The sequence below is a fragment of the Pseudopipra pipra genome, chromosome 3 (assembly GCF_036250125.1).
Source record: "Pseudopipra pipra isolate bDixPip1 chromosome 3, bDixPip1.hap1, whole genome shotgun sequence".
Classification (NCBI taxonomy): Eukaryota; Metazoa; Chordata; class Aves; order Passeriformes; family Pipridae; genus Pseudopipra; species Pseudopipra pipra.
In genome coordinates, this window is record NC_087551.1 from 40,363,197 (window position 1) to 40,385,239 (window position 22,043).

Genomic DNA, 22,043 nt, shown 5'->3' on the forward strand with positions numbered 1-22,043 from the left:
TTGGCATGTTAGCACGGTCACAGCACTTGTCCCATCCTGCATTTAAAAGCAGCAACAGCATCACAGAAGGTTTCACCTCCTCGTATGGCAACAGTCACCTGTGGAAAAGCAGACAGAAGGATTTTTCTCGCTTGGAACAGGGAGTCTGCCTATTTCACCATATGAATGTCCTGTACATTTCATAGAGCTGATGAAATCATGTACAGATGGGATCCATCTTAACAAAGGCTTTTATTCACAGGGCAGGTTTCTCTGCTGCATATCTTGGGCCACATCCCAGCTTGCATAGCCATATCAACCAAATGCATCCACAGAGACAGACAAATTTCTGAGATGATACCAGACGCAGAGATGCTCTTCCTCTGCTGCTGTGAGCAGCATGACTTACTTGTGCATCACTGTGGCCCCCCTAGAAATCTGAGCCTTGGAGTCACAGTAATAAACATGCCTTTCCTCACATGGCATCCATTAAAAGGATTCAGGTGCCAGATACCACTTCCAGGGTGCTGCCAGGTGCTGTGGAGAAAGCACACCTGCTCTGCTGTGGCAGAGCAGCAAGATCCTAAGAAAGAGGTGCCCAATGTCTTCAGAAATTTGATAGCCTGCCACAAGAATAGCTGTGGTGGCTACAGCTACTGAAAGAGGATGAAAATAGAGCAGACAAACAGCAGTTCCTTTTTTTGAGTTTGGGGTATCATTTTTCCTCCTGCAGCCAGAGTGGTGGAGTTCCTGGGGCAGAGTTCACCTCCACGTTCATGGGCAGCTTTCCACCACCCTTTGCATGCTGCACCTTGGAGCTCAACCATTCTCCAGCCCTACCCCATCTCTTAGCTTCTCCCATTTTTCTGCAGGCTGTGGCATCCTGATCCTCTATTGCACTGGCAAGGGCTTTTTTCAAGGGAAGGCAGGGAGGCAGATACCTCAGAGCTGCTGTCCTGCTCCTGACTCTATGAGCACACCTTCCCGGGGCTGAGAGATCCTATAAGCTGACGGGATAACCAAACCCCAGATAATCTGTTCGTTCAACAACCCAGTTTGGACAAGGGAAATCAAACTTCTGCGTACAGTCCAGCAACATGCAGCAATAAACTCTTCCCCCCCGTTTTTAATTTCTTGTCATGCGTTCAGCGCTCAGTCAGTAGTGCCTTAGAAACATCTTGCTAGCTACCCACACTCAAAAGGAGAACAGCAACAACCACAAAGGGAAATATATAGAGGGATGGCTTAAGTCAGTTTGGAAATCGCTTCCCATATGAAACACTCCCTTAGTCACAGGCACAGAAAAGCATCAAAATTCCCTGCTTCTGATGTAAACAACAGAAAGAAAAAGTCATCTGGAAGGACAAGATGATTCATACTGAGGACCTGACTCGCAATATTCATCAGTGTTGAAACTGCCTCTGCAAGATGATTACATGTGAAAACAGCACCAGTGAAATCCTAGCTTCTGCCATGAGAAGTATCATTAGCGGCACAGTGGTGTGGTGAGACTCCAGTGCCACAACACTTGCTCGGGTGAGTAATCATAAGTCATCCAACCAGTCCCAGCTAAAACAGCACTGTCATTCAGGTAAGACTGCTTTACATAAGGGCAGCTGCAGCAAACTGGAGCACACTCAGGCTTTGCAGCCCTCTTTAACTGCAAAATAGAAGGTTTTTTCTTGGTCTTGTAAAAACTCCTGCTGAGGGTTCCCTTACAAAGATGCTGCTCAAGTTGAGCGCTTGAAGAAGACTGGAAAATTTGGTCAGTCTTTTCCTTTATGTAAATTGCCCTGACCCAAGTGGTAACAGGGCACAAAGGGCCATGCTGACTTTATGCATTGTTAGGAGATACTTTCCCCTGAACATTTGAATCTGTTTACTTAATCTTCCAGGCCTTCACCCATGAATATTAAATTACTTGATCACTATGCATTAGGAGTCATCTTCGCACCATCTGTTTGTATTTGTCATCTAACCCTTGTAAATAATAAAATGTACTTTGTTCTCAAGTTCATGGATCCTAGCAGGAGAGCAATTGCTGTAGAGGAAAAGTACTGTGTGAAACTATTGGCAGTGACAGGACTCTTCTTTAAGTCCCCATCTTGCCACTATACAGTAATTAAATGAAAGCCAAGATCTGCCCCAAAGAGTGATGCTTAACTTCCATGGTTTCCTTGAAGGCCCTGAAAGTGTGCAGACATGCTCACCTATGCTTCTAAAAGAAGGCAATGTCAGAAGATAAGGCTGCACTTCAGGGGAGCAGCCTTTCTGAGCACCAGGCATGCTCACAGGAGCTAGCTGCCCTACTCAGGCAAAAACATGTGGCTGTTTAACAGGGTGGTCTGGGCAACTGGCCTGGGCAAACTTTCTAAGAGGTATACTGGCAGGGAAGAAACATCTGAGGGAAAAGTAGTAAATAAGTGGATATACAAAGTTGCTCTCACACTTGGGAGTGCCATTAAAGAAGTGAAATTGTCACCCATCAGCTGAGAGGTAAAGTTCAAGGAAGGCTAGGCAAATATCAAAGAAAACAATGATAAAATGCAGTTGTTACAATATGAAATTAATCCTTAGAGGGAGCTCTGCCTGAAAATTTTATTAGATCACACAATGAGAACAGCCTTGACATATATTACCAAGGTTCAATTTCAACTATCAATGCAGATAAATGTGTGAATCCTTAGGACAGCAGTCACGTGAGTAATAAGAAACACACACCATGGCTGAAGACCTCTGTGGACAACAAAAACTGGCTGGCGAGCACACCTCACAGGCATGGCACCCTGGGAAGCTGGTCAGAGACACACTTTGCAGCAGACTCACAATTATTTACATGCCCTAAGAATTTGTCTCTCTGTGCTCTTATAAATTAACCTATATGCCAGGCAACTATCAATAAGCACTCAAATTGCTACTGTCTAGTTAAAACCTAATGTAGCTGGTTAAAGAAGGGATCATCTAGGAGATTAAATGGAATCATATTATTTCTATCTGACGTGTTGGTAGCAACAAATTTAGGCAAGAAAATGGTTGTCAAATATTTGTTTAACTGGAAGAGTTATCTGGGCTTGGACAAGATACCACTTGCCACTCTGCTCAGCCTTGCAAACATCCCACACTAGGAGGTTACCTATTAAGTGATAGACAATATATCTTGTTAGTTGTTAGAGCATGATGACCTTAGACTTTGCCCAGGTATTTAATAAAACCATCTGCTGTCTAGGTCTGCAATACTATTATTTTTACATGAGGATTAGTCTTCTTGCTTCACAAAAAAGGTTGTAATAACAATGCTAAAAAGAGCAGAGCAGCATGGTATTTCAACTCAGCTGTCCAAGTAAAATATACAGGTGGTGCAGCTCACCCCAAAAATCCCAGATCATTGTCTTGAATCTGGAAATCATGATGTGCTGAAGGCTGAGGGGCTGTGATCCAACTTTGTGGACTGCACTTGGGAAAAACTCCTGTGTCTTGCCTGATAACGAGCTGGGAGTGAATTCCACTGTGGTGCAGGCTGCCAGTTGCTTTGCTCTTTCTGTCACCGTTGCTGTTTCCTTCCCCAAATCAACAGCAAGGGTCCAAAGGTCACCATTTAGTAATCACTGTGCTTTCAGATCTTTTTCTCCTCGATAACATGCTTTTAAAGCGTGTGCATAAAGTGCCAAATAATCTATGTCTATATCTATAACTATAAAGGGTCCAATTCTGTTCTTGCTGAGAGTGATGTGATTTTTGGCCTGGGCTTCTCGGAGAATTTAGGAGAGGGAAGAAAACAGTGGATTTCTCTGTGCAGCTGTTGTCTTCTGGTCAGTACTTCCATGGGGCTTCGTGTAAAGCCATTCCCAGTGTGCTGGGAACCTGAGCCTACTGGATTCAGTGACAAAAGTCTTAACGACTGAGATTAGTCAGTTTGTCACTCTGGAATGTTGCAATTTTTGTGCAAATAGTCTTTTCCTCTGAATAAAGAGAAGCTGAAACCCGGTAGCTGGTGAGCTGCCAGATGGAGGAAGCATTAGAGGTGTGAACACCAAAATGCTCCAAAAAACAAGGCCAAGAGAAAGAGCCCAGACCATACTTTAAATTAAAAAGTGCACATTTACAGTGTGGTTTTTAAAATGTTTTTATTCTGCTTACTCCTTATGTCACTCCAGTGTGTGTATGAGGAATACAACAATCATGAATTCTCCACACTCTCCAGTTTAATTCCTATATAAGACCTAGGAGGAGGAGTACTTTACTCGGCACTCTGTTGCAAGAGAGGTCAAATATGAAACTGAACATATGAATGTAATTAGGAGGGCATGTAAAATATGGGGGCTGGATGTCTTTACAGTGTCCAAAGCAGGCATGTCTTGACATGCCATTGGTTGAAGAGGATTTTAAGTATTCCAGTCTGTCAGACAGTGTATCTGATTACATCTGAAGAGTTTCTTAGTCTTTTGCTCATCTGATTTTTCTCATATTTCAAGTGTAGAAGTTTGATTCTGAAAGCCTAGCAGAAATAGTCACCTGTTTTTGAAATACATGAAATAATATCTTTTTATTACCAATGCTAGTTTTGGAAGAAGGTGTGAAAAAGTCCAGGTTCTTCCCATATGTGCCCTATACCCATTCTGAGGCAAAGTAAGTTCTAAAGAAATGTATGTATGCTACCTGGAGCTGCATATAGCAGTTGGGATGGGTTTTTTTCAACCATTTGTAAACAGAGAAACTGGTATTTTCATATCGTATAGAGCTGAGTTGGGGTTCTTTCTATTGTTTTACAAATGATAAGGGAATGGCTAAAATCTGCACCAAACTGACGTACAAAAATCTATCTCTACCTTTTGCCTATGATTTGCATTTTCTTTTAAACCTTTCCAAGTGAAGCAGTAGGCAAAACCCCCGGCAACCAGAAGCATGTGCAAGGATGCAGAAAGCTTTAGAATATGTTTCCACACCCTGCTGACCTATTCATCAAAAAGTCTGCCAAAACACGTAACTCAGTATAAAACAATTCACAAGAAAGGGCCTCTCTTGCATTAACCTGCTTCTTTCCAGGTTGCATGCCACTGCAGATCTCCTAGAGGAAGGGGAGCTGAGCCCATGATGTGACTTTTCTGTCAGTCCTAGGAGTTTTCCCAGCTCCTTGGCAGAGGGGAGCACTAGCAGGAGCAACCCCCCTCAGCACTGGCGATGAGTCAGGCTGGGACCCTGAGCTGAGCCAAGCAGATGCTACGGTTCTCTGGACGAGGCAGGAGTGAGCTGTCAGCTGCAATGACTGCTTAACCGGTGCTGTGCATTATCACCTCAGGCCAAATGCCACTCTAGTGAAAATTCAGTGACTTAGCCGAGCTGCCTCCGGCAGGAACTATGTTCCCACTGTGATCACTGGTTTCCTGAGGTCAGGGGTGATGAGCGATACTAGGTTTAGATGTGCCTGGCTCTTTCTTTTCCCAGCTGTCTCTCCATTTGAAACACCATCCCAGTCCAGGAGCATCACGCAGTCTCAGGCTAAGGTTCTCACAATCCCAGAGAACACTTGTGGAGCCATAAACTTGACATCAATGGCTTCAAATGGAAAGTAGTCCCCCAAACTGAAGTAGACAAGGGAGTATCTTCCTCCCTTCATACCTGTATCCCATGTGCCAATTTTCCAGATTTTAATACAAAGTCCCCTTTTGTATTTTGTGGGCACGCACATAAATGAATATACACACACACACATGTACACTGTTTTATTCCAGTTTTGTACCAGTTAGACACCAGGCCCGATAAGAACAACATCAAAAAAATCATGCTGGTACTTAAATGTTTTTGTAGCTCTACTGAGCCATAAGGACACTCCTCTACAGCGCAGGGATTTCCCCACATTATCAGTGTTGGTGATGGAGGCAGGGATGCTATAGTGCTCTGCAAGAGATGGATCCCACTTCTCAAGCTCCTCAGGCCCTGGTAGGAAATGGTAGACCTACATCCAGAGTGGTCCCGTGACCCTTGGAAGCCCAGCTGGTCCATGTGTCCCTCCCTCTTCCCCAGTGTGCACTCCAGCAGCCTGATGAGGTGGGGCACAGCCACTGGTGAGTAACAGGATGGGTACAGGTGCAGCATGAGAGGCTTCTGCTACAGCTCCAAAGTGATCCCACTGCTGAGGTCCCTTCCCAGCCTCCCATCCCGGCCTGCTCCCTTTTGCCCCAGGAGCACCAGCACAGCAGGATGGGGGCACCTGGGCAGGTTTAGCTGCTCTGCATCTGTTGGTGCTGCCGGATTTGCTCCAGCAGCAATGCAGGCAAGATGCCAAGGGCAGCGTTAGGCAGAACCAAGCAGCCAGAGTGGGGGAGAGTGGGACCACTTTTTCTAGCGGCAGCACCAGCTCATTGTGCCCACCAAGGCAAAGCTGCAAGTGTGCTGCATGCTCTCCTCCAGTAGCTCACCCATATCCAAGACTATTTGGATCAAAGACAGGATGAGATGGTGCTCTGGAAACCAGGGCCAAGCTCATGGTGCTCTGGGGTGGTGATTTGGTCTGCTATTATGTAAGATTTAACAAAAGCTGTATAACAAAACTATTTTAAGTAAGAATGTTAATTGAAGGCTGAGTCAGGCTGCAGCTAAAGCAGAGATGTTTTTGAGAGGCTTGTACCCTTTTTCATTTGGTCTGTATTTTTTCCACTTAATTACAATGTGTGTGGAACAGCAGTTAGCAATAATAGTAACTGGCAGAGGGAAAATGGATGATCAAGATGATCACCCTCTTGCCTCTGGATCAGCCATTGAAACCCATCCCAGATCTGCAATATTCAAAAGTCATTAACCTCTGAGGCTGCACAAGGCGTATGGGAAGTGGAAGCAGACCATGGAGCAAAGAGGCAGCTGCTTAGTACTCCTGATCATGATGAACTGTGCGTTGAGACTGTGATGAGACATGTTAGGGGGCAGGTTGTTGAGGGATGCCTGTCTGGCACCTTCCAGGAGCACATGCAAGACCCCTGAATCAGCAGAGAGTGGTGGCTGTGCAAGCAGCCTCTGCAGCCACCCCAGCGAGCTCACTGACATGCCCATTCCTCAAGCATGATGCAAGGTTCTTGGCAGGACCCATTATGAAGATGACTGGTCCCTCATCCAGTCCTGTTTGGGAGACTAAGTGATACCCAAGTCCCAGCCTTCGGCAAGTTCCTTTAATGACTAAAATTCGCAGGAGGAGACTGAGTTTAATTGCCAATTCCAGCACAGGTGTACCAGTTATTAATGTTGCTAGTGTTCTTTTAATCAAATATGAACTCAACTGTACTTCCTAGCAGGCACCTCTCTTTGGAGCTCAGCTTGAGAAGGAGGGATGTATGTCCCTGGAAAACAGATGTGCATGATTTTTTTGCCTGAAACTACACATGGACAGGATGAGGTAATGCAATACAGATCTGCTTTAAGTTTGTGAACGCATCATTAATGCTTAAACTCATAAGTATTGCTCCTCAGCAATGCTACACAGTATTATACTACGCATATGACAGAGCGTACAAGAAGACAAAATTACTCTTTTTTACTTGTTTTTACTTACATATTACACTGCAGTCATCAAAAAGATAAGGCTATGGGCTGAAGCACAGAGAAGAGCATTTCTTCCCTCCTCTGACTGCGCAGAATGCTCCCTGAGGGGCTCCCTGCAAAGGAGGGGTACTGCCTGGGCATCAGGAGGAGAGAAAGGGAGAGAATCAGATGAAGTGCCAGGATGCCAAAACCAAATTTTGGTTCTATTTCATGTTTTCTCAGATTTGGGCACATTTCTGTTGGCTCTTTACATTGCAAAATTGAAATAGTATAGCTGCAATGATTAGCAGAAACATGGGCACCTCAACCATATCTCAATGTGCCTGGAACAAACCAAGGCTACAGACTAATGCATCATTTTGCAGCCTTTGCATGCTGATGGCCAAAATTCCTGTGGAAGGAAGACTGGCCTGTTCAAGGGACTCTCCTTTAGCAGCTGCACATTGCTGCCTGTGTTAAAGTGTTTCACAGGGCAGGGGGACAGGGAAGCATGGGCAGGGAAGGGCACCAGCACAGTTCATCTTGCTACCCAGCTAGGTGAGCATGTCTGGTTAGCTACCCGGTGTTTGGTAGCTATAAAATCCTAGCAATTGCTGGGGAATCAGAGAGGGAATCCACTTCTCCTCTCTTCTCTCTCTTCAAGTCTCTTTGAACTAGCTGATTTGTGAGGAGGCCAAATCCATCACCACCTTCCCCCCAGAGTGCCCTTCCAGGTGCCTGTGCCCTGCAGGGAGGACAAGGCAACCGCTGGGTGAGTAGAAAAATGGGATTGCAAAATGGCTGGTGCTGCCAGGAAGCCTGGAGGTCAGCAGCAGCACAGAGTACCTTCAGCTGGGCTGCCTGCCCCACCGATGGTGGTCCTGTCCTGCCCCAAACTGTGGGGCCATGGCCATCAGCAGTCGAGGCAGGGAGGCCTTTGGGGACTGCAAGTTCTTCTGGCAGGCCCAGGAGGTAACTCGCCAGCTGGAGCTGTCAGCAAGCGCCAGTTTGCTGCTTCAGTGGGATGTTTGGGTAATGCAGGAACTCCCATGTTGGAAACAACATTAACAGCCCTGGCCCATGCTTCAAGAAGGTCTGGGCCTCATTTTTGACTTTTATTTTGTGTGAGGACCCCACTGCCAACTCCCACAAGCAGGAAAAAAGCATTTCCCAGCCTGAACTCCTCAGCCCATTTGAGAAAGCCCTTGGCTCAGCCTCCCTGGGGCTTCTCTTTGTGCTTTGCTCAGGCAAAGCAACCCTTCCACACATGCAGAAAGGGAAGCTCTGCCCCTCTGCAGCTATTCAGGGCTCTGCATGCTGCATCATCATGGGCTCAGGGGAATGAAGCACAGACAAGGCATACAACTATCTGGGAGCTTAAAAAGAAGGAGTTTTAAAGCCCTCTGTAATTTTTTCAACAGATGATCTGTTTCTGTTCTTATTTTGTAACGTTTCCTGTGGAGTCCACGCCCCTGTCCAATTTTCGAAGGGTACTTGGAAGCCTGTCGACTCCCGCACAGAAGGCAGGGATCAGAGCCAGCACAGTGTCATGGAGGGGTCACGGCTTCCTGGGCTTCCTGTTTATTTTGGGAAGGGGTCACCCGGCCAGCCGGCCGCTCTGCCTGCACCTCGGGAAGCCCCCCGCCACCACATTCCTGCCCCCATCACCCATGGATGCAGACAATTGCTGACTGTGGCTCAAAATGCAGAGCACCAAGGCGGGGTGTAAAGGGGATAACCTGATATGCCTATTTACCCAGCCTGGGGATAAGGGACGGAAGCTTTTCCACATCAATTACCCTTTCTTCTGGTATCTGGAAGTGTCTCTCTGAAGTTTTTCTTTCTCTTCCAAGGGTAGTAACTTCTGAAATTCTTAAGTACTTCCATGATCTTTTCCTTGATGCTTTTTTTCTACTCCTGCTTGAAAAGAAGGCATAAAGTCAACTGCACTGCACAGTTAAAAACAGAATTTTTTGCTTTTTTAAAGAAAGCATGCAATTTTTGCTCCAAACTGTCTAGGGTAGAGCCCACCAATGGAGCAGAAGCTGTAGTACCCAGGCTCTTGTTTGCAGTGTGAGTCCCTTGTAACTAGTCCTGCCCAAACTATCTAAAGCAAAATACTGGAGCAGAATATCAGCATACATACATATTTCAGGAGATGGTACACCAGTCTCCTTCTGCTGTTTCCTTTTCTAGGCAGGCTCTGCTTAGGAGCCTCACAGCTCTTCAGAAGTTAACACAAAACAGCAGCGTTCAATGCAGCTGTTTTCAAGGAGTTAATAAAAGGCACCATGTATGGAAAAGGGCAGACACTGAGTAGCTGCTCGAGTCCCTCTCAATCCTCTGGCATGTCCTGCCTTGCAGGGAGCTAGTGCAGTGACCTCTCTCCAGCCTCAGTAGAGTATTTCTGTGCCAGTGCCTCTGTCAGCTCCTGCCATCAACACTCAGCTCCAGGCTGCAGGGCAGCCGTCAGCACACCACTGACAAGCGGCTCTCAGGCAAGCGTGCTCTTACCCAGTGAGCACGTAAGTGCACATGGCTTTACATTCATAGTGATGCTCCCGTGAATAAAGTTATAAGTGGTTGTAAACATCTGCAGGATCGGTGGCTTACCATGAGCCTGTCCAAAGCCTATTTATGTCAACAAGCTGTGCCTGATTACACTCTCATTTGCATCGGTATCTTTTTTTTTTCCCTATGGCACTAACATTGTTGGCCCAGAATCACCTGCATCTGACCAAATCCAAAACCTCAAGGACTATTCCCAGCCTCTCTTCTCTCAGTTCTGGGAGAACAAGCTCCATAATTCATTATGGATCAATGAAGGAGAGGTGGTAGCACTCTCCAACATAATCACTTTTCCATCTTGGCTCTGGCCATTTTGATACTACCCTGCAGGACTTCTGCTGCAACAGAAGGATGCCAATAAGAGCTGTGGAGGAAGCAGTGTATATCTGCTGGATGAGTATGCGAGACAGCTCTTGATGGGGAGGGAAAGAGGAATGCCAAGGGCACAGGAGAGCAGGTGAGGAGCAGTGGTTTGGACACAGAAGGAAGGGCAGGCCCCATGGGGGATGAATATGTAGGTAAAGTGCAGGCTGGGGGCACAGTTCTGGGACAAAGAGCTGCATGCGATCACTTCCACTAGCACAGAGGACAGGTGGTAAACTAAATAGGATCCTGCAGGGAGAAAGAGAAACACAGTAAAATCTCAGTGTGGTTCACTGAAAAAAGCCAAAAAACACACAGTGAAAAGGGGCTTGCCGTGGCGATGTAGGGGTGGCAGACACAGTTCATCTCAAAGAGCTGCCCTCTTCAACCTCTCCTCTCCCTTCTTTCCCTAACCCATGATATTGGGCACACCAGAACAAGACAAAGGCTTTCCACACCGTGCTAGACCCCCATCCAAGCTACCATGGTGCTCCTTGGCCAGGCACTGCCTCAGACCTGCACAGCCCCACATCCCATCAGACGTCCTCCAGCACTCACTGCTCCTATCTATAGCCTTGGTGTGTCATAGCAAGCGGCGTTTTGCAGAGATCAGGCACAAAAGGATGGTTTCTGTTTCAAAAATGAGAAAAAAAAGGGAACAAGAAACAAACGCATTATTTGTTTGATTCCTGTGCAGTTACCGCTGTAGCAGTCAGCAGCTTTGAGGTATTTTTTTTTGTGATTTGATACATAAACCGCATTTCCTATGTAGCACTGCCACTATTTTTTATCAGCTTTTTGACATTGAGCTCAGTAACATGGGTTTTTGTTTGGCTTTTTTTTGCCTTTTCCACCAGAATGAATTCAAAGGCAGTAAATGTGGCAGAACCAGAATACTGCTCGTCTTGACTTTTCCATGCAGCTAGTTTTGATTAGAAATAAGGGAAAATGAATACAGATCACATTTTCTGTCCTGCAGTTAAAAGCCTGCCACAGTTGAAAGCCTTGCTTTCTTCTTCCCCTGCAGCCTTGCTCAGCTAGCACTCCAGCTCTGCTCATGATCTGAAATGTGCAAACACACTGTTTCTTGGCTTTCCACCAGTATATATAAATATATGTAATTTTTTCCTTCGGAGAACCTGGAGGCTAAAGCAAGAGGGCAAAGGAGTACGTGACTAAAACATCCAAACTTCCTCTTTCATAAGCCATCACATGATGAAGTGCAATTACAATTCCTGCCTTGTCCCTGCCAATTGCAGGCTCGTTGCCTCATCCGAGAAACCCGGCTTCTTCCCCCGTATGTGTGAGTGTGTGTGTGTGTGTGTAGGCAGCGATCGCTGCAGCCGGCTTGGCGAGGCTCCAGCTTCGAGCTGGAGAAAGAGGGCAGTGGGTGGAAGACGAAAACAAAGCTCTGTTTACTTAGCATGCATGGATAAATCGTCTTTCCAGCCGGGGAGAGGAGGAGGGAAGAGAAACAGCTTTAAAGGACTTCGATGCAATGCGAAAGGAGGGCTGCTCGGTAAAAGCGAGCCAATGTTAACCCTTGGCTCTCCGGGAGCACGTCGGTGCCCCGGCGGGATTGTCCCCTTCTCCTTGCTCCTGCCCCCGGCCTCGGCTGGCCGCCTCAGAGCGGGTACGCGCTGCGAAGGCTCCGGGGGCAGCCCGTGGGGCAGCAGCCCTGGCCGCCGCCGGCGTGCGGGGCTGGTTCGGGGGCCGGGGCGGATTTTGATTTCGTTTGTGTACAGCCCGGCGCCGCCAGGACGCTCAGCCGGGCGTGCAGTTGCTAAGTCACCCAACCTGGCAGGGAGGCCAGCGCTGGAGCCAGCGCCAGGACGACGAGGAGGCCGGGGCAGGGTGAATCAAGGTCCCACCGCGGCCGCCCCAGGGCGCACAGGAAGCCGCGACATACCCAGCCCCCGGCCCCTGGCGAGTGGGGGGCGACTGCTGCCCCCACTGCCCGCCCGACCCCCGCGCCGGACCGAGGAAGCGCAGCTGACAGGCTGCGCTCTTCCCGGGGCCGGCCCCACAACGCCCCGTCCGCGCCGTCGGGCGTCTCCCAGCCGCGGGGAGCCACCTCTCGGCGGCGGCAGCGGACGTCAGAGCTTCCCCGGCCCCGGCCGGCCCCCGCCTCCCGCCTTCCTTCCCTCCCTCCCTCCCTCCCCCGTAACCTACATAACGCCGTGGGAAGGGCGGCCCGAGCACGGCTGTCGGAGGGAGCAGCCTTCGCCGTGTTTACCCTGCGCGGGCAGACGCGTGCAGCCGGCCGTACGTGCCGGGATGCGCCCGATGAGGGGTTCCTTCACCTTCCATGGCAAACGGGAAGAGCGAACACCCTCTTTTCCTCCCTCCCTTGCCCCCGCCCTGTGTTTCGGTGTGGATGCAGGCAGCGGATGAGCAATTCGCAGCGTGTATGGGGCACAGGGAAACATGTCTACAGGTTTTTGTTTTTTGGGGGAAGGAGACGGCGTTTGCTTAGTCTGTGTGAATTTCGCTAATCTGCATTAGAGAACCGCTGGTTTGTGGTTGAAAATGACAGGAAATCTAGAGCGTCCTATTTCCTGTGCACAATGACAACAGTTAAGAAAAAAAAAAGCTGGGTAATCGTTGTATTTATTTCTAATGGTCCCTCCTGGCCCGGCGGGGAGAACAAAGCCGACCCGTGCCCGGCGGTGACGATGACCGACCCGGCGGGAGATAGCCCGGGCACCGCGCCGTGCCCAAGGTCACAGGGCGAGCGAGGCGGGAGGCAGAAGGGGGGACATCGAGCCCGTCACTACGCCCACGGGTGGGAGGTTTCGGCAAAGCCCCTCGGCGGCGCAGGAAATAGTAATGAACCCAACAATAACAAAAATAAAATCAGAGAAGGAGGGAGCTGCAGCGCACCCCCGCCCCTCGCATTGTCTCTCTCCGCTCCCACAGCCCTCCCCGGGGGCGAGACGAGGCGGGGGCGCAGTGGCCCTCCGGCGGCAGGAGGAACCCCCGGTGCCGGTGGCGGTGCCGGTGGCGGGGGCGCGGGCAGGGGCCGGCGCTGGGATCGCGGCGGCGGCGGGGCGGGGGCGCCCATCGCGCAGGCGCGGCCGGCACTGTCGAAGAATTGAGGCGGCGGCGCGCAGAGGCGGCGGTGGCGGCTGGAGCCCGGCACGGCACGGCGCCGCCGCCAGCCCCGGCCCCGGCCCCCGTGGCAGTCTCCGCCCCGTCCGCCCCGCCGCGCCGCGCCGGCCCCCGCCGCCCCGCGCCGCCTCGTAGTAGCCAGAGAGCGGGGGAGCCGTGCGGGCGGTAGCGGCCGCAGCCCTGCGCCAGGCGCGCGGCGGAGATGCGCGTCCCCGCCGCCCTGTGAGCGCCGCCGGCGGAGACGGCGAGGGGAGCGGCGTTCCCTGCAGCGGCTGTGCCTGCTGGGGCGCCCGCCGCGCCCCGCTCCAGCGCACGGAAGAGGAAGGCGAGGGGGAGGGGGCCCGGCGGACGGTCCCGCTGCGGCCGCGGCACCCGAGCCTGCCCGTCGGGACTCCGGTGACGAGGGGCGGAGGAGGCGGCAGCGGCGGCAGGAGCCGGAGCGGGGGGCGCTCGCCGCTGCCCCGGGGCCGGGACATGTCGTCGGCGGCGGTGGCGGCTGCTTCCCGCAGGCAGTCGTGCTACCTGTGCGATCTGCCCCGCATGCCTTGGGCCATGATTTGGGACTTCACCGAGCCCGTCTGCCGGGGCTGTGTCAACTACGAGGGCGCCGACCGCGTGGAGTTCGTCATCGACACGGCGCGGCAGCTGAAGCGGGCGCACGGCTGCTTCCCCGAGGGCCGGGCCCCGCCACCGCCCCACGCCAAGCAGCCTCCGCTCTCCGCCAAGGAGCTCCTGGCGCAGCAGCAGCAGCTCGGCCACCCCGCGGCGGCGGAGGCGGCGGCGCGGCCCCCGCCGCAGCCCCTGGAGCGCTACTCGCTGGCGGCCGAGAGGCCGCCGCCCCGGCTGGGCGCAGAGTACGGCGGTGGCCGACAGGTCAACGGGATCCTGGTGCCCAATGGCTTCCCCAAGCCCGAGGAGCCGCCCGAGCTGAACCGGCAGAGCCCGAACCCGCGGCGGACGCACGCCGTGCCGCCCACCCTGGTGCCGCTGGTGAACGGCGCCGGGCTCCCCGCCGCCATCGGCGGCCTGGGCAGCCGCGCCGCCGCCGCCGCCTCGCTGGCCGCCATTTCCGCCGCGCCCGCCCCGATGGCCGTGCCCGTGCCTCAGCAGCCGGCGGCGGCGGCGCAGGCGGCGGGGCAGGCGGCGGGGCAGCCCGGCGAGCTGGGGCACAAGCGCCCCGGTTCCGTCTCCTCCTCGTCCTCGGGTGGCGGCGGCGGCGCGGCGGGGGAGCACGACGGCGGCGCCAAGGAGAAGCGGGGCTCTGCCGAGAGCCTGCCGGCGGCGGCAGCGGCAGAGCTGGCCGCCGAGGGCAAGGGCCGGCCAGGCGGCGAGCAGGAGTGGCTGGCCAAGCCCAAGACAGTGCGGGACACGCTGCTGGCCCTGCACCAGCACGGGGGCCACGCCGTGCCCCCCTTCGACAGCAAGTTCAAGAAGGAGCCGGGCATGGCGGGCGGCAGGCTGCTGGGCTACGAGACCAACGGCTCCGTGGCCAAGCCAGGTGAGGCGCCGGGGACCGGGAGGCGGCGGGCAGGGTAGTGGAGGGGACGACAGCACGAGGGTCTCTCCCGGAAAGCGGGGCGGGCGATGCCGGGCGGCTTTGGGCGTGTGGGGCGGCGGCCCGGCTGCTTGGGTGGCCGGGAGGTGGCCGCGGCCACTCGTTTCCGCGGTTGCTCGGCGATGCATTGTGATTGCGCTGCCTTCTTCTCACCCTCCTCCTCCCCCCACTCCTCCCCACCTCTGCCTCTGCAGGGGCCCGGGCCGCCCGGAAGAGGAAGCCTTCCCCCGAGCCGGAGGGCGAAGCGGGACCCCCGAAGATCAACGGGGAGGTGCAGCCCTGGCTGCCCCCCTCGTCGGAAGGGATGAAGCTGCCGCTGACGGCCACCCCGTTCATGTCGCCCCCGCCGCCCACCGCCTCGCCCCACTCCAACCGGACCACGCCGCCCGAGGCGGCCCAGAACGGCCAGTCCCCCATGGCCGCCCTCATTCTGGTGGCGGACAATGCCGGGGGCAACCACGCCTCCAAAGACGCCAACCAGGTCCACTCCACCACGCGGAGGAACAGCAGCAGCCCCCCCTCGCCCTCCGCCATGAACCAAAGAAGGCTGGGCCCCGGCAGGGAGGTGCCGGGCCAGGGGGCCAACGCGGCGGCAGCGGGCGGACTGGAGCCCGTCCACCCCGCCAGCCTGCCGGACTCGTCCCTCGCCGCCAGCGTTCCGTTGTGTTGTACCCTCTGCCACGAGCGCCTGGAAGACACCCACTTCGTGCAGTGCCCCTCCGTCCCCTCCCACAAGTTCTGCTTCCCCTGCTCCCGGCAGAGCATCAAGCAGCAGGGAGCCAGCGGGGAGGTGTATTGCCCCAGCGGGGAGAAGTGTCCCCTGGTTGGCTCCAACGTGCCCTGGGCCTTCATGCAAGGGGAGATTGCCACCATCCTGGCCGGAGATGTGAAAGTGAAAAAGGAGAGGGACTCGTGACTCGCCTGCGCTCACCACCCAACATCACCTTGAACTCGAACTGCTCGAATTATGTATATATCTATAAATATATATATATAAATATATATATATCTCCAAGACAAGGGAAATGTAGACTTCATAAACATGGCTGTATAATTTTGATTTTTTTTGAATACATTGTGTTTCTATATTTTTTGAAGACAAGAGGTATGTACTTATTATAAAGGCATTTCTTCTAATTCTTCTCTTTTTTTTGCCTTTTTTTTTTCCCCTTTTGTTATAGCAACTATTTGTTGTGCTTCCCTGGTGACAGTTACGTTCAATGTAGGCTGTGACTTGCGCTGCTTTTTTTAGAGAGCACTTGGCAAACCAGAAATGCTTCTAGCTGTATTTGTATGCACTTGTTTCTTCTTTTTTTCTTTTCTTTTCTTTTTTTTTTTTAAATGCCAAATACACTTTCTGACATTGTAAAGATTGCCTTATTGTCTGTGATTCCTTATTCCTGGCCCCTGTCCTGTAGAGCTGGTCGCATGCAGGCTTGGTCTGAGGTGGTTGGGAACAAGAGTGGCTAGCCAAGACAGGGATGCCCTTTGCCATCCCGCTTGGCCAGGCAAGCTTAGGGAGCATGAAGGCTTTCTCCCAGAAATGCATAGCTCGTGTTGCAATGGAAGATCCTCCAGATCCAGTCCCAAATTGCTCACTCTTTCTCAAGGGAAGTTGCCTCCAGAGTAGGATGTGGAGAAGTGTCCAAGAGGCGCTGTTGAGTTAGGGATTTCTGGGTTTGTTTGTTTTTGGTTTGGTGTTTTGTTTTTTTTTTTTTAAGGCAAAGTTGACCGCAGTTCACGTGATCAGTTGTAAGATTACAAAACTGCATTTATTCACCGATTGCATACCATAACATGGAATTTTGATAATGAACTTAATTACCTGATTGGCGAAGGCGCCAATGTAGCACTGCCATTTCTGAAGGCCTTCAGTGTCACTTCCGGGGCTTTCGTGTCTTTGGACAAAGCTGGGGAGGTGGGGAAGAAGCTTTTTTTTTGTTTTTAATTTTACTTAAATTTCCAGATAGTGCAGATGGACTTTGATTTTGCTTATCAGTCGCCTCTAGTGCTGTTGCTGTTGTTACTATCACTGACCCGGTATTTCCAAGTAGTGGCAGGTACGGTGTGGTACAGTGACAGCAGTGACTGAGGCTCTGCCAAATTGCCCACGGGCATATCAGTGACAGCCCAAATGTGGGTGGAGGAAACCTGTAATTTCCTTATTACGTATGCTTGAAACAAACCTACTGCTATTCTTTGAAAATGAAAATATAAACTGGTTGAAATGAAAGCAATTAGGGCTGTACATAATGGCCCTGGCCCTGCCTTTTAAGCTACTTTGGAGAACTCTTTTGTAAAGCCACTTCTTTTGATTACGCTTCTGCATCACCAAGCAGACTTCTAAAATCAATAAATCATTGGTTACTAGAAATAGTTCAAGTCTTATAGTGATGTTTTTGTGCTGTTTATAGTTTGTTGGCAACGCTGCAGCTGTACGAGCCCTTCTGTTGAGGTGTTTATAACTTAGTTATATGTCGTTGTTTCTGAGCAAAAGGGTGGTGAGGTCGTCCCTTCCCAGGGACCAGCTAATAAACACTTTCATTATCAAAGAGGAGGAGGAGGAAAAATGTGTTCAGCCAACTATAAATTTGAAAAATTTTGGGTGCTTTTTAGTCAACTGTTCTTATTGTGATAATGTTCAAACTGCAATTTAATGCAGAGTAGATCTTTTTGGAAGACTACATTTAAAAAAAAAAAGAAATGATCATTATTAGTATTTGAAGATCAGAACTGCACATGCACAGTAATTTTTTATGAAGTGTTTAATGAGCACACTCACTACATTGTGTTCCATATTACAGGTCAATGTAATATTAGATAAGACTTGCATGATAAACAAATTCAGTGAAGTCAATATTACGCTTTAAAACTTATAGTCAAGATTGGTGTCTTATGTAAACACACTTAGCCAATTTGAAGAAGACGCACATTATATATATATACCTATATATATATCTATATATAAAAACATGCCAACTGTAAAGGATTCTTTGGAACCACTATGATCTGTGTAAATGTGTATTTAGGCACTTTATTAAAAAAATGGAATTTGAGCTGATAGATGGTAACAAGTTCTTCAAAGTTGCTTGGCCTAATACCTCATATGGGATGAAGTTCATGTTTTTGATTAAGGTGGTATCCCTACGCTTTAAAGAGAAGCAAAACTGAAATCTCAAAGACTCCCTAAAAAAAAACAACCCTTTTGTGTTATCAGGTGGCCCAGCTCTGAGTGTGCCGAGGGAGAGACCTGCTCCTGACAAAGTGTACCCTTGTTTTGGGGCCAAGGGACATTGATGGGACTCGGTGGAGAGGCCTGTAAGGAAGCACACCTTCCTCCTCTTCCTGCCAGCTGCTCCACTCCTGCAGCTCTGGGACTCCTGGAGAGGATGGAAACTCCCCAGCTGGTGATGCCAGGCAGTGGCCCAGAAACAACACTGATGGAGAAGAAATGGCACATGGTGGCTGTGCTCACACAGCTGACTTTCAGCCCCTAGACAAGTCTAATCTGCACCATAAAACTTCAGAACTGCAAAATAAAAAAAACAAAAAAAAAACCCCTAAAATTTGAGGGTGTTCATACATAGCTCATTTTTTTCACATTGAATGTTGCTTTTTTCTTTTGGTTGCTTTGCTGAATTACAATAAGGCTCCAGTGGATTCTCCCTTTATTACTACTTCCTGGGCTACAAGCTTTTTTCTTTTTTTCCTATAATTTTTAAGTGCTTTAGCTGCAACAGTGCTACTGTTAATATTCCTTTTTAAACTTTTTAAAAGGTGATACTGTAATTTGTGTAGTATTAAAAGTGTTTTAATGAAGAATGTGTGATTTTTTTTTTTTTTCAAACTCACTTCCATTACTTTTTTTTTCCAAGATATTTTTTTCCTGGCAGTTCAACTGCACAGTGTTTTTGTTGATAGCTGCTGAACTAACCTGCTGCCATTTTTACATTTATGGTTTCTTTTTACTTCTGGCACTAAGTATAAGGAAACTAGGAGCTTTAAACACTTCCTGCATTTCCTTGTATATAAAAAAAAAATTGAAAAAGCTATAGTTGCCGAAGTACAGTATTATTTTTTCTTTTTCTTTTTTTTTTTTTTTAATACTGTCCTGACACTTACTTGTAAACAGGCAGCAGCGTGGGGCAAGACGGTATGTGTGGAGCCAGTGGGTACTGCTGTGTGCCTGGGTCCCAGGGGGTGGGAAAGGTGCCACACAGGGGAGGCTTTGACTGCCTTTGCAGTGGCCTCAGAAAACCTGGTATGTTTGGGAGCTCTCTTTTTAGATTTGCTGTAAACCAGGCCATGGCAACCGCGTGTTTTTATGAACTAGCACTTAGGCAAAGGGTATAAATACATTTGAGAGTGCTCTCTAGTGGCTTGTTATGTCAACAGAGCCCCTGGATCCTTTCCTTCTGCACCCCGGCCAAGCCCTGCTTGTCCATCCATCCTGCTGGCAGGGCAGCCGCTCTTGGTGGGACTGGATAGGACACTGCTCTGGGGACACCCAGCCACCCGCTCGCCTGCAGTGTGGCACCTGCCGGCTGCATCTACTCCATGTGTCTACTTTGCCCCCAAAGTAGTGTGGGACACTCTGCATGGTGTGCAGGGTGTTATGGTGCAGCTGCAGTTCCCACACCAACACAGCCTCTCCTCAGGTGGGAGGAAAAAACACTGGATTGTGTGGAAATTAATGGCACCAGGGGTTAGCTGAGCTACTTATAGCCCTGATTCTACTGCTTCAGCACGTGCTTTGCCACAGCAGGGCTACAGGTGGGAGACGTCCAGTAATTGGGCTTGAAAAGGTTCAGCCCTCAGCATTTCATGTTTCTCCTCCTTGAGCATTTGCATTTAGGTCACTCCAGTGCACCTTTTGAAAAATAATTGGTAGAAAACCCCAACCACCATTTTTACCCAAGTGGACTTTCATCTCTCCAGACGTCACAGTCCAACCCAGTATAAACTCCACCTTCAAGCATGTGCTCCCATAATGAGGCAAGTAAAAAAAAAAGAAACCAACCAACCAAATAAACAAAAAATCAAGAATTTTTTTCCCCCCCTGTTTAAACAGAAGATGGTCCTGGGCAGCATATGGATTCACTTCCTGCAGCGGGTGCATTGCAGACAGCCTTGCCACTTGCCAGGCATGGCCATGGAGCAGCATAGCTGCCCTGCCCTCATCCCATGTGGGCCACCAGGATTCCTGAGTCATCCTCCTTCCCTTGCCCTTTGTTTGCAGGAGCAGACGCCTTTCCTCTGCCAGGGCCCAAGGTCAGGCAGTGTTCAAAGCAGATGAATGGAGTGCCTGCTTATCCACTTCATCACCCGGAGCTGCTGCTCTGCTCCAGATGTAACTCTTTCACTGCCTCCAGACAGCCTCTGGAGCACGCCGTGGGCTTTGAGCACCAAGTGCAGGGTTTGAATAATTTTGTTCCTTGAAAGACTGAACTCTCCCTTCTGGGAAAGAAGAAACACTGATGTCTCCCATAGAAAGCTACTAAGTGCCATGTTAGTGCCCATATGGCTGTCTTGCTTGGCTGACATAGGTGCACTGAAGATGGGGTGATAGCTCTGCAGTTATTTTTAGACATGCTTCACCTAACTTTGCTTTTCTTTCTGCTACTCCAGAGCCAGTTTTGTAGAGAGTGGCATAGCAGTGTACATATTAAGCCCCAAAATGTTCCATCAAGCGGAAGACCCCAATAAAACAAACTCACGGAGAAACCAGGAAGAGCTCAAGGAAACTTCTCACTGTACTCTAGGTGTTTCTTTGGCCAGTCACCTCTGACTCAGCAAAGACCACAAGAAGCATCCCTGCTCATTATCTCCCATCTCCATGCAGCACTGGGGCAAGTGTGAGAACCCACTCTGTCTGGCAGAGCACCCGGCTATGCCTCCACCTCAGGGTCCCTTTGTCTGACCCCCCACCTGCTGCTGCTTGCTCTAGTGGTCCCCAGCCCTGGGGTGTTCCTATCCGATACTGGAGCACTCTGTCTAGGGCCAAAGGGTGCCCTTCTGGGTGGAGGGCTGTGGCTTCCCTGAGAAACCCTGGGGAGCCTCCAATTTTGGAGGCATCTTGGAGGTGTTCAAGGCCAGGTTGGATGGGGCTCTGAGCAACCTGGTCTAGTTGAAAGTGTCCCTGCCCATGGTAGGGTGGTTGGAAATAGATAATCTTCAAGGTCCCCTTTTAACCCAAACCATTCTATGATTCTATGATTTTCAGGGAGATTTCAGCTTCTGCATCTGGGAAGGACATTCACTCTTCACTGCAAAAATGCCAAGTCTGCATTTTCCTTTACCCTCTTTCACTATAAAATACTTATTTCCCCCTCCCTCCCCAACCATCATGCCTTTTCTTTTTTTGGCAGCCATTTAAAAAACCCCAGAAGATAAGTAAACAGAGATGAAAGGTGTTATTGGTTCATCAGGTTGCTTCCTTGCAGTAAGAGACAACTCCTCCTGTTCCCACACTGCTGGACTGCAGTGGCAGGATGGTGCTGGGGAAGCATGCAGGCAGTGCTCTTCAGGAGTGCCCCAGCTGCAATGGGGGCCTCACCCTACCACCCATTCAGCCAGGGGCATGAGAAAGCAAACTGGACCTTCCCTTTCTTCCTCCCGTGGTTTTGGCGGGTTTTTTCCCCTTTTTTTTAAGCATATTTATGAGCTGAAGGAGGCTTCATTTTTTTTTAATTTATTTTTATTTTTTAGTAGATTCCCTTAATTTTTTCCTCCCAGAAATTAAGGTTTTCTCCAACCCTTTTCTAACCCTTTTTTAACTCTTTTTTACAGGAGTGTCATATTCTCCAACTGTATGTAGAAGGGGACTTACAGATATTAGGCAACAACTGCATAATGGAATGAGGCATTTAATTTTGTCCAGACTACTTACAACACTTTTTTTTTCTCTTACCTTATTCAAGTGCTGCTAAGCACTAGGAATAAATAATTTTCTCTTTGA

The 22,043-nt window shown here is 50.2% G+C and overlaps 1 protein-coding gene and 1 long non-coding RNA gene across 3 annotated transcripts; one reads left to right on the forward strand and one right to left on the reverse strand.

Annotated features, from left to right (window-relative positions):
• Positions 1-4,086: 4,086 nt before the first annotated feature.
• Positions 4,087-12,529, reverse strand: LOC135411340 (uncharacterized). Its single transcript, XR_010429105.1, has 2 exons — positions 9,288-12,529; positions 4,087-7,642 (listed from the first exon to the last, which is right to left on the reverse strand). It is a non-coding gene; the product is annotated as an uncharacterized LOC135411340 (long non-coding RNA).
• Positions 12,530-13,870: 1,341 nt separating this feature from the next.
• Positions 13,871-18,907, forward strand: IRF2BP2 (interferon regulatory factor 2 binding protein 2). 2 transcript variants are annotated; one of them, XR_010429104.1, is made up of 3 exons: positions 13,871-15,028; positions 15,280-16,190; positions 18,303-18,907. XR_010429104.1 is itself a non-coding variant. In XM_064648772.1 (2 exons), exons 1-2 carry the CDS (start codon positions 14,005-14,007, stop codon positions 15,999-16,001), a joined length of 1,746 nt encoding a protein of 581 aa, XP_064504842.1. In that variant the 5' UTR covers positions 13,871-14,004; the 3' UTR covers positions 16,002-18,146. The 2 variants fall into 2 exon arrangements, 1 of the variants encoding a protein (XP_064504842.1); XM_064648772.1 differs by lacking the exon at positions 18,303-18,907 and having other exon boundaries at positions 15,280-18,146.
• The last annotated feature ends 3,136 nt before the right edge of the window (positions 18,908-22,043 follow it).